Source organism: Dendrobates tinctorius, unplaced genomic scaffold (genome assembly GCF_039654945.1).
Source record: "Dendrobates tinctorius isolate UK_male_01 unplaced genomic scaffold, ASM3965494v1 ptg000004l, whole genome shotgun sequence".
Classification (NCBI taxonomy): Eukaryota; Metazoa; Chordata; class Amphibia; order Anura; family Dendrobatidae; genus Dendrobates; species Dendrobates tinctorius.
This window is the reverse complement of record NW_027361672.1, coordinates 45679910-45695069: the sequence shown is the minus strand read 5'-3', so window position 1 is coordinate 45695069 and position 15160 is coordinate 45679910. Positions and strand designations below refer to the sequence as shown.

The 15160-nt window shown below is 46.5% G+C and overlaps 1 protein-coding gene across 4 annotated transcripts in view; it reads right to left on the bottom strand.

The window, feature by feature from the left end:
- The window catches only part of LOC141083282 (enoyl-CoA delta isomerase 2-like), a 102296-nt gene that overhangs the window by 62992 nt on the left and 24144 nt on the right, over nucleotides 1-15160 (bottom strand). For all 4 annotated transcript variants that reach the window (XR_012230676.1, XR_012230677.1, XM_073567472.1 and 1 more), the window contains exons 5-6: nucleotides 7548-7650; nucleotides 595-715 (exon numbers count right to left, since the gene is read on the bottom strand). Coding sequence is in view for 2 of the 4 variants with exons in the window: in XM_073567472.1 (XP_073423573.1) it covers nucleotides 595-715; nucleotides 7548-7650 (224 nt within the window). In the remaining 2 variants the exon portion in view is untranslated. The remainder of the gene's footprint in view (nucleotides 1-594; nucleotides 716-7547; nucleotides 7651-15160) is intronic.

Genomic DNA, 15160 nt, shown 5'->3' with positions numbered 1-15160 from the left:
CACACACAGGATGTTCCTGCTCACCGTGTGTGTGGCTGGCGCACAGTGTTACTTTTACTTTGCAAGCTGACAGACAAGATGCCAAGATCCTAAGCTATAAGAAATACCAGTTGTAAGCTGTGTTATCTTTGTTCCTGAATTAATTTATATTCAGTGTTGAACAGTGCAGAGATTAATCCGATGCGAACAGATGGTTTGGATAATCATGTACCAACCCCAAATTCAATACAGACAATGTGTTTTTGTTCAAATCCTCATTAATAGACCACATTAATACATTAGTATTTCTCAGCCAAAACCAGAAAGGGACAAAACAGAAAATATAATGGAAACAACCATTTTGTATTTTTGACCCCTCCTGATTTGGATTTACAAACACTGAGGAAAAACACTGCTATATGAACATGGCCTGACTGACTATTTGGGAAAGTAAGGATATTTGACATATTGTTAAACAACTTTTCAATGAATTCCATATAGACTTTTAGGACACAAACCTTTTAGTCATAAACACAAAATTTATAACTCAGAATTATTCCAATTTGGGCAAAAACAACAACAGTATAAAAAAAAATGCATGCACACACACCTTACCTTATCTGAAGCATACACAAGATCAAACAGGCCAAGAATCGTTGTGGCAATCCCAATTGCAGGACCATTTACCATGGCTACAAGAGGTTTTTGAAAATCGATAACTTTATGCACCAAATTCCTAGTAAAGCAAGAATATCATAATATTCAGGAATTAGACACTTTCAAATGTTAATTACTTATTATTATTATGCATTTATATAGCGCCATTTATTCCATGGCGCTTTGCATGTGAAAACGGGAAATATAGACAAGTATAATAAACGTGTAAGACAAGGGACACACAAATACATAAGGAGAGGGGACCCTGCCCGCGAGGGCTCACAGTCTACAGGGATGGGTGAGGATACAGTAGGAGAGGGTAGAGCAGGTCGTGCAGTGGTTCAGTAGACCGAGGATCATTGCAGGCTGTAGGCTTGTCGGAACAGGTGGGTCTTCAGGTTCTTCTTGAAGGTTTCCGTTGATGGTGAGAGTCTGATGTGTTGCGGCAGAGAGTTCCAGAGTATGGGGGAAGCACGGGAAAAGTCTTGTATGCGGTTGTGGAAAGAAGAGATAAGGGGGGAGTAGGGAAGGAAATCTTGAGATGATCGAAGGTTGCGTGCGGGTAGGTACCTAGAGACCATGTCACAGATGTATGGAGGAGACAGGTTGTGGATGGCTTTGTATGTCATGGTTAGGGTTTTGAATTGGAGCCTCTGGGCAATAGGAAGCCAGTGAAGGGCCTGGCATAGGGGGGAGGCTGGGGAATAGCGGGGAGACAGGTGGATTAGTCGGGCAGCAGAGTGTAGGATGGACTGGAGCGGAGCCAGAGTGCTAGAGGGGAGACCAGAGAGTAGGAGGTTGCATTAGTCGAGGCGGGAGATAAGAACATGCACTAGTGTTTTTGTGGTTTCGTAGTTGAGGAATGAGCGGATCCGGGAAATATTTTTGAGTTTGAGGCGACATGAGGAGGAGAGGGCTTGGATATGTGGTTTGAAAGAGAGCGCAGAGTCGAGGATCACCCCAAGGCACCGAGAGTGCCGGGACTGGGGAAAGAAAGCAGCCATTGATATTGATGATAGGTCTGGTGGAGGGGTAGATTGAGTTGGGGAAAGATGATGAATTCTGTTTTGTCCATGTTCAGTTTGAGAAAGTGAGCAGAGAAGAAGGCTGAGATAGCAGACAGACATTGTGGGATTCCAGTCAGTAAGGAGGTGAGGTTGGGTCCAGATAGGTAGATCTGTGTGTCATCGACATAGAGGTGATACTGCAAACCGTAGGATTCTATGAGCTGTCCCAAGCCAAAGGTGTAGATGGAGAATAGTAGGGGTCCTAGGACAGAGCCTTGAGGAACACCAACAGACAGGGGGCGAGGTGAGGAGGTGGTATGTGAGAGGGAGACACTAAATGTTCGGTCTGTTAGGTATGATGAGATCCAGGATAGGGCCAAGTCTGTGATGCCAAGAGATGAGAGAGTCTGTAGCAGAAGGGAATGGTCTACAGTGTCAAAGGCAGAGGACAGGTCCAGAAGAAGAAGGACAGAGTTGTGTCTCTTGGTGATTAGTAAGTCGTTAGTGACTTTAGTTAGGGCAGTTTCAGTTGAGTGAAGCGGTCGGAAGCCAGATTGTAACCGGTCAAAGAGGGAACAGGAGGAGAGGTGGGAGGACAGTGCAAGATATACATGCTGTTCCAGTAGTTTTGAGGCGCAAGGGAGAAGAGATATCGGGCGATAGTTAGACACAGAGGATGGATCAAGGGAGGGCTTTTTGAGGATGGGTGTGATTGAGGCATGTTTGAAGGATGAGGGAAAGACACCATTTGTAAGTGAAAGGTTGAAGTGTGTTAGAGATGGGATGAAGACTGTGGCCATGTTAGGGATGAGGTGAGATGGGAGTGGGTCGAGGGCACAAGTGGTGAGGTGTGATCTTGACAGAAGGGTGGAAAGCTGATCTTCTGTCATGGTGGAGAAGCTGGCTTTTGCAGAACAGGGCTGAGCGACTAAGAGGGGCATTGGGGGCTGCGGGCCAAAGTTTTGTCTGATCTTGTCGATCTTCTGCTTAAAGAAGGAGGCAAAGTCTTCAGCAGAAATGAGAGGAGGAGGAGGTGCTGTGGGACGGAGTAGAGAATTGAAAGTGTTGAGGAGTTGTTTAGGGTTGTGAGACAGGGAGGATATGAGAGATGCGAAGTAAGTTTGTTTAGCGGCAGAGAGCGTGGACTTAAAGCTGGCAAGGGACTGCTTGTATGCGCTGAAGTGCTCAGTAGAATGGGTTCTCTTCCATCTCCGCTCAGCGGCCCTGGAAACCCGTCTCAGTTCTTTGGTCAGGCTGGTCAGCCAGGGCTGCCTGTTGATTGTACGAGTTTTGCTCTGCGTGAGGGGGGCAGCCGAATCAAGTGTTGCTGTTATTGTGGTGTTATAAAAAGTGGCAGCAGCATCTGTGTCATGAAGGGAAGCTATGTCTGTAAGAGGGAGAAGGGACTCAGAGAGTGATTGTAAATTGAGGTGCTTGAGATTCCTGCGAGGGTGAGCGAGTTTATGGAGCGGGGGTTGTGCAGTAGGAGAGGAGAGGGAAGAGAATGTCAGTAGGTTGTGGTCAGACAGGGGGAGGGGTGAGTTATAGAGATTAGTGAGGGAACAGAGACGGGTGAAGATAAGGTCCAGCGTGTGACCATCTTTGTGAGTGTCCGCAGAGGACCATTGAGTGAGGCCAAGGGAAGCCGTGAGCGATAGAAGTTTTGAGGCAGCTGGGGTGGAAGTTTCAATGGGGATGTTGAAGTCGCCCATGATGATGGAGGGGATGTCAGCAGAAAGGAAATGGAGTAGCCAGGTGGTGAAGTGGTCGAGAAAGGTGGAGATGGCTAGTTCTGGGGGGCGGTAGATGACAGTCAGTTGGAGGTTGGAGGGGGAATAGATGCGGACGAAGTGCACCTCAAACGAGGGAAGAGTAGCGGAGGGTGGCAAAGGAATTGGGGTAAAGGAGCAGGTATCGGAGAGGAGCAAGCCAACTCCTCCACCACATTAGTTGCTGGGGCGAGGGGTGTGAGAGAGATGGAATCCATCATAGGAAAGCGCAGCTGGAGAGGCTGTGTCAGAGGGAGTGAGCCAGGTTTCAGTGATGGCAAGGAAGGAGAGTTGTTGGTGATAAAGAGGTCATGGATAAACGATAGCTTGTTGCAGACAGAGCGTGCATTCCATAGTGCTCCAGGTAGGGGGAGTGGGGGCTGGATGAATGGGTATGAGGTTGTCATGGTTGCAAAAAAGTGTAGAGGATCATGGCAGGATGTTAGAAATGAGTGTGGGGATGTGTTGAGGAGGGCCAGGATTTGGGGATACATCGCCAGCAATGAGGAGTAGTAGACAGAGCATTAGAAGGTGGGAGCAGGATAGGACATGATGTGGCCGTGTGTGTCTGGAGAAAAAGGATTGTATGTGGAGGAACAGTTGTGACGAAGAGATGAGATCGCTGGGAAGGATGGAGGGGGAAATTACTAGTTCCTTACTGAGTGGAGGGATTTCAGGAGTTAGGGAGAAATAGAGTAGTATGAGGGTGATAGTAAAAAGAAGGTGAATCATTGTTGTGGTGTTATAGCCCCCCTTATATGTAAGACCACAGGGGAGACCACATGCTGCAGAAAACTAAATCCACCATGATGCGACTATTGAGCAGCGTTGTGGCTGAGGTGTTGGATGAATGTCCTCACATCCCAAGTGTGCCAGTCTGCAGGGAGCTCACGTATCAGCGTGGTGGACGAGTTATGTGAATCAGCCGTGCACCTCAGTGCCTGTCATTGTACTTTGTTCTGCACTACCAAGTTCGGTGTGTCATGTCTGTAACCTGCCTCTGCCTGTACCTATAATGTGTTCTGTTTCTTCCACTCAAACCAATAAGTATCAATATCAGCCTGTTTTAACAGTTCAGTAGAACATGGGTTATCTAGTTGTCTTTGTGTTGGTTGTTCTTATATCAGGAAATCCTGGATCTGAACCTGTTTCCCAGGGAGGAGTGGGTCGCCCTCCCAGGGCTGTGGGGTACTCGGTACCGGGCTGGTGTCAGGGGAATGTGTCACAGCAGCGGTGACCCGGTCCGTGGCCCTGGGCGCCCAAGTAATGGGGGAATGTATATGTAGTTAATGGAATAGTTTGTGATGCCACCTGTGGTGTTTGGCACGCAAGATGTTAAGTCAACGCTGCGTGCAGATCCTCTGGGCCTGATGGTGTGTTGCAGCATAGATGGTGTAGCTCCCCACAGGTGAAGCTGTAACCCCAGGGCAGTGTAATTGCAATAGATGAGGATAGGCGCAGGCGGTGTGAGGAATGCTGGTACCCAGATGTAGCGGTGCTGATGGTGTTAGCGCACAAATGAATGGAAGACACCAGGACTTGCAGTTTCAAAGCCTTACTCACAGTCCGTCGTACACACTGGTGTCTGCCTCCATGCCGTGTCCTCCGGGGCAGAGACTCAATCAACCTCCCGGGCAAGTCAGGATTCTCCTCTCCAACACTCCGCCAACATGTACCTTTCCTGAACGACTCCTCTATTGCGCCTTAAGGTGTGAAGAGCTCCAGTATCGTGGTACTCTGGAGTTCCTCCTGACAGATGTTCCTAACAACTCTACTCGTATGGCAGACAGCTGTAGCCTCTCTCGGGGACTCCCTTCTCCGGAGTCCTGGCTCTCTATTCAGTTGCTGTTGTGCCCCAAGTCTTAGATGGGAGTAGTGCATTTACAGACAACTACTCCACCGGTGTCTGCTGCAGAACCATAAGTGTCCATACAACCTCGGGGACCGGGCCCCGGCCTTGCACTGAGAACCTATAGGCAGGGTTCCTCTTCCAACCCATGTCTCCTCTCTGTTTTCCTACTCCTTCGTTCCGCACTGTTCTTTCTCTCTCCTATGGAAGCTTAGGTTGCAGTTCTATGTCTTTTTCCTTCTGTTCCTTTCCCGTGCCAGCTGGCTCAGATCACTGAGGCAGCTGCAGCACTCCTTCTCCTCAGACCCGTCCTCAGACTCTCCTGACTGACTGTTCTTCTCTCGCCTGACTTCCCGTCAGACTCACCTCCAGACTGACTTGTAATTCTAAACCTTCCCAACCTTTTATCTGGATCTCAACTCCACCCACCTCCCAGCACATCCAGTGTTCCAAGCAGGGAACCACCAGAGGCACTCCGAATGTCTAGGAGGAGAGAGAGCCCTCAATGTGATTGTGCTGAACGACCCTGTTGTGTGGGATGCGAGTGTTGGAGTGTGGAAAGGAGCTCCCAACTTACCTAGGTGGTGGGGCACTACACCTTAGGAGAAGGTGCAGTACCTCTGTGGCGACTGAGCCTCAGGGGGACCACAGGAGACCACGAAGACTCTGCTGCTTGCCATGGACTCAGAACTATTGGAACTGGTCTGTATCGGAATTCTGATTCCCAAAACCTAAGTATGTAAGGGGTTCTACCATGAAACCCTTTTGGCTTCCAAAAATAATAGGAGCTGTTAGCGTACAAACCAGATTTGAAATTCTGTGCCTGTATGCTGTATCTTCAATCCTGAATTTCTACCCATGGATCTATATCCAGTACCCCGAACCTGTGTTTATAATAATCCGCCAGCCTTTCTAGAAAACACCGGCGATTGTCTAAACGCTGTGTCTAATATCATGTCCTCACTATATCTGAAACTGGACCTGTCAAAGACTGAACTCCTGGTGTTTCCTCCCTCTTCTAATGTACCTATACCCGACATTGCCATTTCTGTGTGTGGTTCCACTATTACTCCCCAGCAACAGGCCTGCTGTCTTGGGGTCATACTTGATTTCGAGCTTTCCTTTGCCCCCCACATTCGATCACTGGCTCGCTCTTGTCATCTGCACCTCAAAAACATTTCTAGAATCAGAACTTTTCTTACTTTTGACTCTGCAAAAACTCTTACTGTTTCTCTTATTCACTCTCGTCTCGACTATTGTAACTCTCTTCTAATCGGTCTCCCTCTTACCAAACTCTCCCCTCTCCAATCTGTCTTGAATGCTGCAGCCAGGATCATATTCCTCACCAATCGTTACACCGATGCCTCTACCTTGTGCCAGTCATTACACTGGCTACCCATCCACTCCAGAATCCAGTACAAACTTATTGCCCTCACCCACAAAGCCCTCCATAGCTCAGCACCACCTTACATCTCCTCCCTTGTTTCAGTATACCACCCTACCCGCACCCTCCGTTCTGCTGATGACCTGAGGTTAGCATCCTCAATAGTCAGAACCTCCCACTCCCGTCTCCAAGACTTTACACGTGCTGCGCCAATTCTTTGGAATGCACTTCCCAGGTCAATACGATTAGTCCCCAATCCCCACAATTTTAAGCGTGCCCTGAAAACGCATTTATTCAGACTGGCCTATCGCCTCAACACATTAACCTAATCTATCCCTGTGTGGCACAGCCAAAAGTTTTACCATAACCAGGTTCCCCGCATCATGTTCCCACATGCTTTATGCATCCATCAGCCCTCTGTTTGGACCAGCCATAATGTTAAGTGTGTAACAGTACAGACACAATCAGGGCAACTGTTACCACCCACCTTTCGTGTCTCCCTTTTTCCCTCATAGACTGTAAGCTTGCGAGCAGGGCCCTCATTCCTCTTGGTATTTTGTTATAATCTATGTGATTATTGTTATGCTGTAATGTCTATTGTCTGTACAAATCCCCTCTGAAATGTAAAGTGCTGCGGAATATGTCGGCGCTATAGAAATAAAATTTAGTATTATTATTATTATTATTATCCCTGATATGCTATTCCTGGACAAATTCAGCTCTGATATGTTTCTGTGTTATTCACAATCAAGAAACAACAATGATGCTTGGAGTTTTGTATCTGTATTATTCCAATGCACTCGGTGTCTTGGCTATGTGCTGAGCTAAAGCACAAGAAATACACACTCGAATACTTCATCTTGATATATGCCATTTTAGAGTCAGTGTGGAAGGTAACGTACTTTACTACCCCGCTGTTTCCTGTTATTGCCTGTTCAAGACTTCCTTCAAATGGCCGAAGAGCATTATTTAAGTCATTGCCACTGCTAAAGTAGTCTCCTTGCCCTGTAGAAACACAAAATGAAGATGTAGAGTTCCATTTATTCAATTTAAATTTGACCTGACTCTTAAAAAGAGCGAAATTTAAGCATGTTAGATCTGCAGCCACTATTCCATGATGTGGCCAGTGTGAGTCAAATTATTTTTTTTTATTTCTCTTTTCTGATTTTGAGATATTAGCTTGTCCAGTTTATGTTAGGTTAAAATGAGAGTCCTCAGTGGTTGATACCTTTTAATGGCTAACTGAAAAAATGGTAAGAAATAGCAAGCTTTCGAGACTAATCAGGTCTCATCATCAGCCTCAGTATAACAAAAAATCTTAAGAGTCACATATTTATACAAAACAGGGCACAGAAATAATACAATAGATAAGACAAGTGACGTGAAGCAGTTGGGGAACGATGGTGCAGTTGGGCTGCCTAATGTGACAGGCTGAGGTGTCTCCTGTGGGGGCTGCATTTTGCTGCCCCGATACTGGGATTCGGCCGTTCTGACAGCTAGCACAGAGAAGGTGAAATGCGCCGGCTCCCAGTGGATAATTGTACTCGTCTTTTATCACACTGCTGATGTCACTCACTGGTGCGTAGAACATTGGTGGTAAGTGCTCCACACTAGAGGAACTGAAGACACCAAAGATTAAATGTAACGGTGGGAGATTTACGGTCGTGGGGGAAAAATTTGAAGACTTAAATTAGGGGAGCAAGGAGATGACAGGTGCAGACACAATATAGGGAGTAGCAGAAGTTTGAAGACACGGTATGAGGAGCAAGGGGGAAGATGGGGGACATGGTTGTGTGGACACAGTATAGGGAGTGAAAAGGGAAAAATGTATGTAGACACCATATGGGGAGCGAGAGTGATGGGATATGTGGAGACACAGTATGGAGCGTAAGGGGATAAAAATAGATTATTTCTCATTTTATCTACAGTATGTTAGGAGCATTAAAGGCGTTGTCGAAGTTCTCACAGCATGCTGTCAGGATTCTCTGGTGCCAACGATTTGCATTCATGTGGTCACGTGCTGAATGGACGTGTGTGGCCTCAGTCAATGAAAATAAATTGAACAAGGCCGCACACATCTAGTCTGACTGTGGCCAGTAGTATAAACATCTCATACAGTTATTGTTAGGCGTCAGGTTCCGGGCGCTGCACAGCGGGAATCCCGAGCCTTGCCATCGACAGTCTCCCATTCCCCTCCGGCCGCAGTGGAGCCTGCTCAGCAGACTCCACGATGCCGGCATTCTGCCCACACTAGCATTGTGGGTTCGGTTGCTGCTGCCACCTCTGGTCCAGTTATGGCAATGCAGCCTGGCCAGCAGCAAAAGACTCCAGAGTATAAGTCCTTCCTTCAGTCCACTGAGTATGCTCATGAGACGATCTCCCATTGGGGATCGGGAGTCACATGCTCAGATCCTTCTCCAGTTCTGATTGGTCCATCTGTAGGATAAGGAAGGTCCCGGAAGGGCACAGCTATAAAAGGTTCGCATGGCCACCCCGCCATGCGCTATTATAGAGTCTGAGGCTATAGTGCTTAGTGTATATGTGATGATGGATGAATGAGCCTGGTTACTGACGCATTATAATTCCCCCTCCTTGCATATTACGCATGTGTTAGGGTTAGGAATTGGAGTCAGCACAGCAGCTCTGACACTGCATAGCGCCGCAGTGTTCCTCATCGTCTTCCTCTTGCACCTTGGGCGTCGGCCAGTACAGACCTTCTGGACCACTGCTACTGCAGCGTCCGCCTAAGTAATGCTGTGCGCCTTAGGAGCGCTTTCCAGCTCAGTTGTTAGGCTGGTTAGTGGTGTCCGTCAGGGCGGATAGTGCACCCGTACTAAGCGGTGATTCACACTACCGTGACCTGTGATGCTAACAGGTTGTGGTTTTTTGCCAGTTGGCACGTGCCTCGTGAAGTAACGGGGTTCGTGCCTGTTCCCACCGGTACCCGGCTCTCTCCTACACGCCTTCTCCCCATTGTTTTAGCTGCAGTTGGTCACCTCTGCACAGTGGGCCCTGGGCTGCGAACGCACCTTATATATTATTTCATCTTTATTATTTGGTGCGTTCCGCCAGCCCGTAATATTTATGTTCAAAAGCTTACATACCCGGGCAGAATTTTTGCTTTCTTGGACTTTTTTAGAGAATATGAATGATAACACCAAAACTTTTTCTCCACTCATGGTTAGTCATTGGGTGAAGCCATTTATTGTCAAACTACTGTGTTTTCTCTTTTTAAGTTGTAACAACAACCCAAAACATCCAAATGACCCTGGTCAAAAGTTTACATACCCCATTTTTTAATACTGTGTATTGCCCCCTCAATCATCAATGACATCTTGAAGTCTTTAGTGGTAGTTGTGGATGAGGTTCTTTATTTTCTCAGATGGTAAAGCTGCCCACTCTTCTTGACAAAAAGCCTCCTGTTCCTGTAAATTCCTGGGCTGTCTAGCATGACCTGTGTTCTTGAGATCTCCACAGAGTGGCTCAATGATATTGAGGTCAGGAGACTCAGATGGCCACTCCAGAACCTTCACTTTGCTCTGCTGTAGCCAATGACAGGTCAACTTGGTCTTGGGTTTTGGATAATAATAATAATAATTTTACTTTTATAGCGCCAACATATTCCGCAGCACTTTCCATTATAGAGGGGACTTGGACAGACAATAGATGTTACAGCATAACAATAAACACAGATCAGAACAGATACCAAGAGGAATGAGGACCCTGCTTGCAAAACTTACAATCTATGAGGAAAAAGGGGACACACGAAAGGTAGATGGTAACAATTGCTTTCATTGTTCGGACTTGCCATAGTGTACAAATTGGGTGTTCCTGTATTGCTGCATGAACCAGTTAACAGCCTAAGTATATAATAGTACAGACACAGAGGGTTATTAAATGTATAAAGCATTTGAGAACATGTTGCGAGGAACTTGATTATGGTAAAAAAAATTTTTAATGGGCACTACAGGGATAGTTAGGTTAATGCGTTGAGGCGGTAGGCCAGTCTGAACAAATGTATTTTTAGGGCACGCTTAAAACTGTGGGGATTGGGGATTAATCATAACCTGGGTAGTGCATTCCAAAGAATTGGTGCAGCACGTGAAAAGTCTTGGAGAAGGGAGTGGGAGGTTCTGATTATTGAGGATGTCAACCTCAGGTCATTAGCAGAATGGAGGGCACGGGTAGGGTGATAGGCTGAGACAAGGGAGGAGATGTAGGGTGGTGTGAGCTATGGAGTGCTTTGTGGGTTAGGGTAATAAGTTTGTACTGGATTCTGGAGTGGATGGGTAAACAATGTAATGATTGCCAATGGGTAGATACATTGGTATAATGGTTGGTGAGGAATATGATCCTGGCTGCAGCATTCAAGACAGATTGGAAAGGGGAGATTTTCATAAGAGGGAGGCCGATTAGTAGAGAGTTACAATAGTCTAGATGAGAATGAATAAGAGAAACAGTAAGAGTTTTTTCAGAGTCGAAAGTAAAAAAAGGTCAAATTCTAGAAATGTTTTTGAGGTGCAGATAACAGGAGCGTGCCAGTAATAGGATGTGGGGGGTGAATGAAAGCTTGGAATCAAGTATAACCCCAAGACAGAGGGCATGTAGCTGGGGAGTAATGGTGGAACCATACACGGAGATGGCAATGTCGGGCAAAGGTAGGTTAGTAGAGGAAAGAAACACGAGGAGTTCAGTTTCAGACAGAGGGAGGACATGATGTTAGAGACAGCGTTAAGACAATCACTGGAGTTTTCTACGCGTGATATCGGGAGAAGTGTATAATTGGGTGTCATCAGCATAGAGATGGTACTGGAAACTGTTATGAGTTCATTTTCCCCTTCAACATTGAGGTCTGATGAACTCCCTCTTCTGGTGAAGGAAGGTAGTGAGGCTGATTACCAAACACCTGAGCTGGTAGAGGATGACTGGGTGACAGGAATTGCTGACTGGATATAAGGCAGCCGACGCCCTTCTGCCTCGCTGGTGATTTCTCTGAGGGATTCTAGGCGACCAGTCTGATTCCTGCTCCTTAAAAGCTAAGTTTTCTCCTTGCTTTTTGCATTTGTGTTTTGGTTTTATTTTGCCTTGCTTTTCTGGATTCTGCCATTCCCTGCTGGGGTGAGCTGAATTCCTTTGTGTCTTTTTGCTCTGTCTTCAGAAAATACCTGAGTACTGACATAGTCTTTTTGAAGCCTAGCATCTTCAGGGCCTTTTTCCCTGTCTGTCTGTTGGTTCTTGTTTTGATAGGGTTTTTTGGTGGATTGCAGACAGCAGCTTTTCTATCCTGTCCTATCTAGTTAGCTTGGGCACCATCATTTGCTCAGTCTATCTTTCTATCTGTGTTAGTGTTTTTTCTTCTTGCTTCACCGTCATTATATGTTGGGGGCTGCCTATTGCTTTGGGGTCTGCTCTGGGGCAGTTTAGATTTCCCTTTCTGTCTTTAGGCTATGTAGTTCTCTGGCTGTGATCGAGGGGTCTAGGGCACCGTAGGAACCCCCCACGGCTACTGCTAGTTGTTGTTGATAGGTTCAGGGGTCTGCAATCCGATAGCTTCCAACTTCTCTGGTTTTCTGGACTTAGCTAGCATTTCTGTTTTTGCCTCCTACGGTGACTCGTTCATAACAGAATCACCAGCCATACCGCAGATCCTAGGGTACTCAATAGCAGGAAAGAATTGTTAAAAAAAAAAAAAAAAAAAAAAGGATGGTTCATTAAGGCCTTGTATTGATTATCGTGCCCTCAACAAAATTACTATTAAATATCAGTATCCGTTACCCCTGATTTCGGATCTATTCTTCAGAGTTAAAGGTGCTTGCTGGTTTACCAAGCTTGACCTCAGAGGGGCGTATAATCTTATCCGCATTAAGCATGGGGATGAATGGAAGACGGCGTTTAATACTCCAGATGGACATTTTGAGTACCTGGTGATGCCTTTTTTGGCTCACTAATGCCCCTTCTGTCTTCCAGTGCTTCATGAACGACATTTTCCGAGACTTTGTGGATACATTTTTGATTATCTACCTGGATGATATTTTCAACTTCTCCAAGGATTGGGATTCTCATGTGGAACATGTTCAGACTGTGTTCCGGATCTTGAGGGAGAATTCCCTGTATGTCAAGGGATCGAAATGCCTTTTTGGGGTACAGAGGATTTCATTTTTGGGATTTATTTTGTCTCCGTCAACTATTGAAATGGACCCGGCCAAGGTACAGGCCATTTATGATTGGGTTCAGCCCACTTCTTTGAAGGCCCTTCAGAAGGTTTTGGGTTTTGCTAATTTTTATCAGAAATTTATAGCAAAATTTTCTAGTATTGCCAAGCCATTGACTGATCTGACTAAGAAGGGTGCTGATGTGTTGAATTGGTCTCCGGAGACTGTTTCTTCCTTTCAAGAGCTGAAGCGAAGATTCACTTCTGCCCCGGTTTTGCGGCAACCTGATCTCTCACTCCCGTTCCAGGTAGAGGTGGACGCTTCTGAGATTGGTGCAGGAGCTGTTTTGTCCCAAAAGGATCCTGCAACATCTAAAATGAATCCCTGTGCTTTCTTTTCCCGAAAGTTCTCCCCATCTGAACGTAACTATGATGTGGGGAATCGGGAACTGTTAGCCATGAAATGGGCATTTGAGGAGTGGAGACATTGGTTGGAGGGAGCTAAACATCAAGTCGTGGTCCTCACTGACCACAAGAATTTGATTTACCTGGAGTCGGCCAAACGCTTGAACCCTAGACAGGCTAGATGGGCCTTGTTTTTTACACGTTTTGATTTTGTGGTCTCTTTTCTTCCTGGCACTAAGAATGTCAAGGCTGACGCTCATTCTAGGAGCTTCTTGGCTGATTCTCCTGTGGTGACCAAGCCTGCTACCATCTTAGGCGAAGGGGTAGTTCTTTCTGCTTTCTCACCCGATTTGAGACGTGCTCTGGAAGAGTTCCAGGAGGACAAACCTGAGCGTTGTTCCAGTGGAAAGTTGTATGTTCCTGACCAGTGGAAGAAGAGAGTGATGTCTGAAGTTCATTGCTCTGCATTGGCTGGTCATCCAGGTATTTTTGGTACTAGAGATCTGGTGAGTTGGTCTTTTTGGTGGCCCGCCTTGTCTCGTGATGTCAGGAATTTTGTGCAGTCCTGTGGGACTTGCTCCCGGTCTTAATCTTGTTCTCGCTCTAGTGGGTTGTTGATGCCTTTGCCGGTCCCCAGGAGGCCATGGACCCATATTTCAATGGATTTCATCTCTGATATGCCTGTCTCTCAGAGAATGACTGTTATTTGGGTGATTTGTGATAGGTTCTCTAAGATGGTTCATCTTGTACCACTCCCTAAGTTGCCATCTTCTTCTGAGTTGGTGCCCCTGTTTTTGGAACAGGTGGTTCGCTTGCACGGGATTCCTGAGAACATTGTATCTGACAGAGGAGTTCAGTTTGTGTCTAGATTTTGGAGGACTTTCTGTTCCAAGCTGGGAATTCAGTTGTCCTTCTCCTCTGCGTTTCACCCTCAGACCAATGGGCAGACGGTTAGAACAAACCAGACCTTGGAGTCGTATTTGAGATGTTTTATTTCCGCTGATCAGGATGATTGGGTTTCATTTTTGCCCTTGGCCGAATTTGCTTTAAATAATAGAGCTAGTTCTGCCACTTTGATGTCACCTTTTTTTGTAACTTTGGGTTTCATCCTCGATTTTCTTCAGGGCAGGTGGAGCCTTCTGCCTGCCCAGGTGTTGACACTGTGGTGGAGAGAATGCACCAGATCTGGGACCAAGTGGTGGATAAGTTATCTCTCTCCCAGGAAAAGGCCCAGGGGTTTTCCAACCGACATAGGACCATTGGTCCCCAGTTTAAGGTGGGTGATATGGTTTGGTTATCATCAAAAAATATTGCTATGAAGGTAGCTTCTCCTAAGTTTAAGCCTAGATTTATTGGACCTTACAAGATTTTGGAGATCATTAATCCGGTCTCTTTTCGGTTGGCTCTTCCTGTCACATTTAAAATCCATAATGTGTTTCATAAGTCCTTGTTGAAGAGGTTTGTTGAACCAGTAGTTCCTGGGGTGGCACCTCCGGACCCTGTATTGGTTGAAGATAACATGGAATATGAGGTAGAGAAGATATTGGATTCCCGTCTGGCTAGACGGAGACTCCAGTATTTGGTTAAGTGTAAGGGTTATGGTCAGGAGGATAATTCCTGGGTCTCTGCCTCTGATATTCATGCCAAAAGATTGGTGCGTGCCTTTCATCGGGCTCACCCTGATCGCCCTGGTGGCGTGGATGAGGGTTCGGTGACCCCTCCTCAAGGGGGAGGTACTGTTATGAGTTCATTTTCCCCTTCACCATTGAGGTCTGATGAACTCCCTCTTCTGGTGAAGGAAGGTAGTGAGGCTGATTACCAAACACCTGAGCTGGTAGAGGATGACTGGGTGACGGGAATTGCTGACTGGATATAAGGCAGCCGACGCCCTTCTGCCTCGCTGGTGATTTCTCTGAGGGATTCTAGGCGACCAGTCTGATTCCTGCTCCTCAAAAGCTA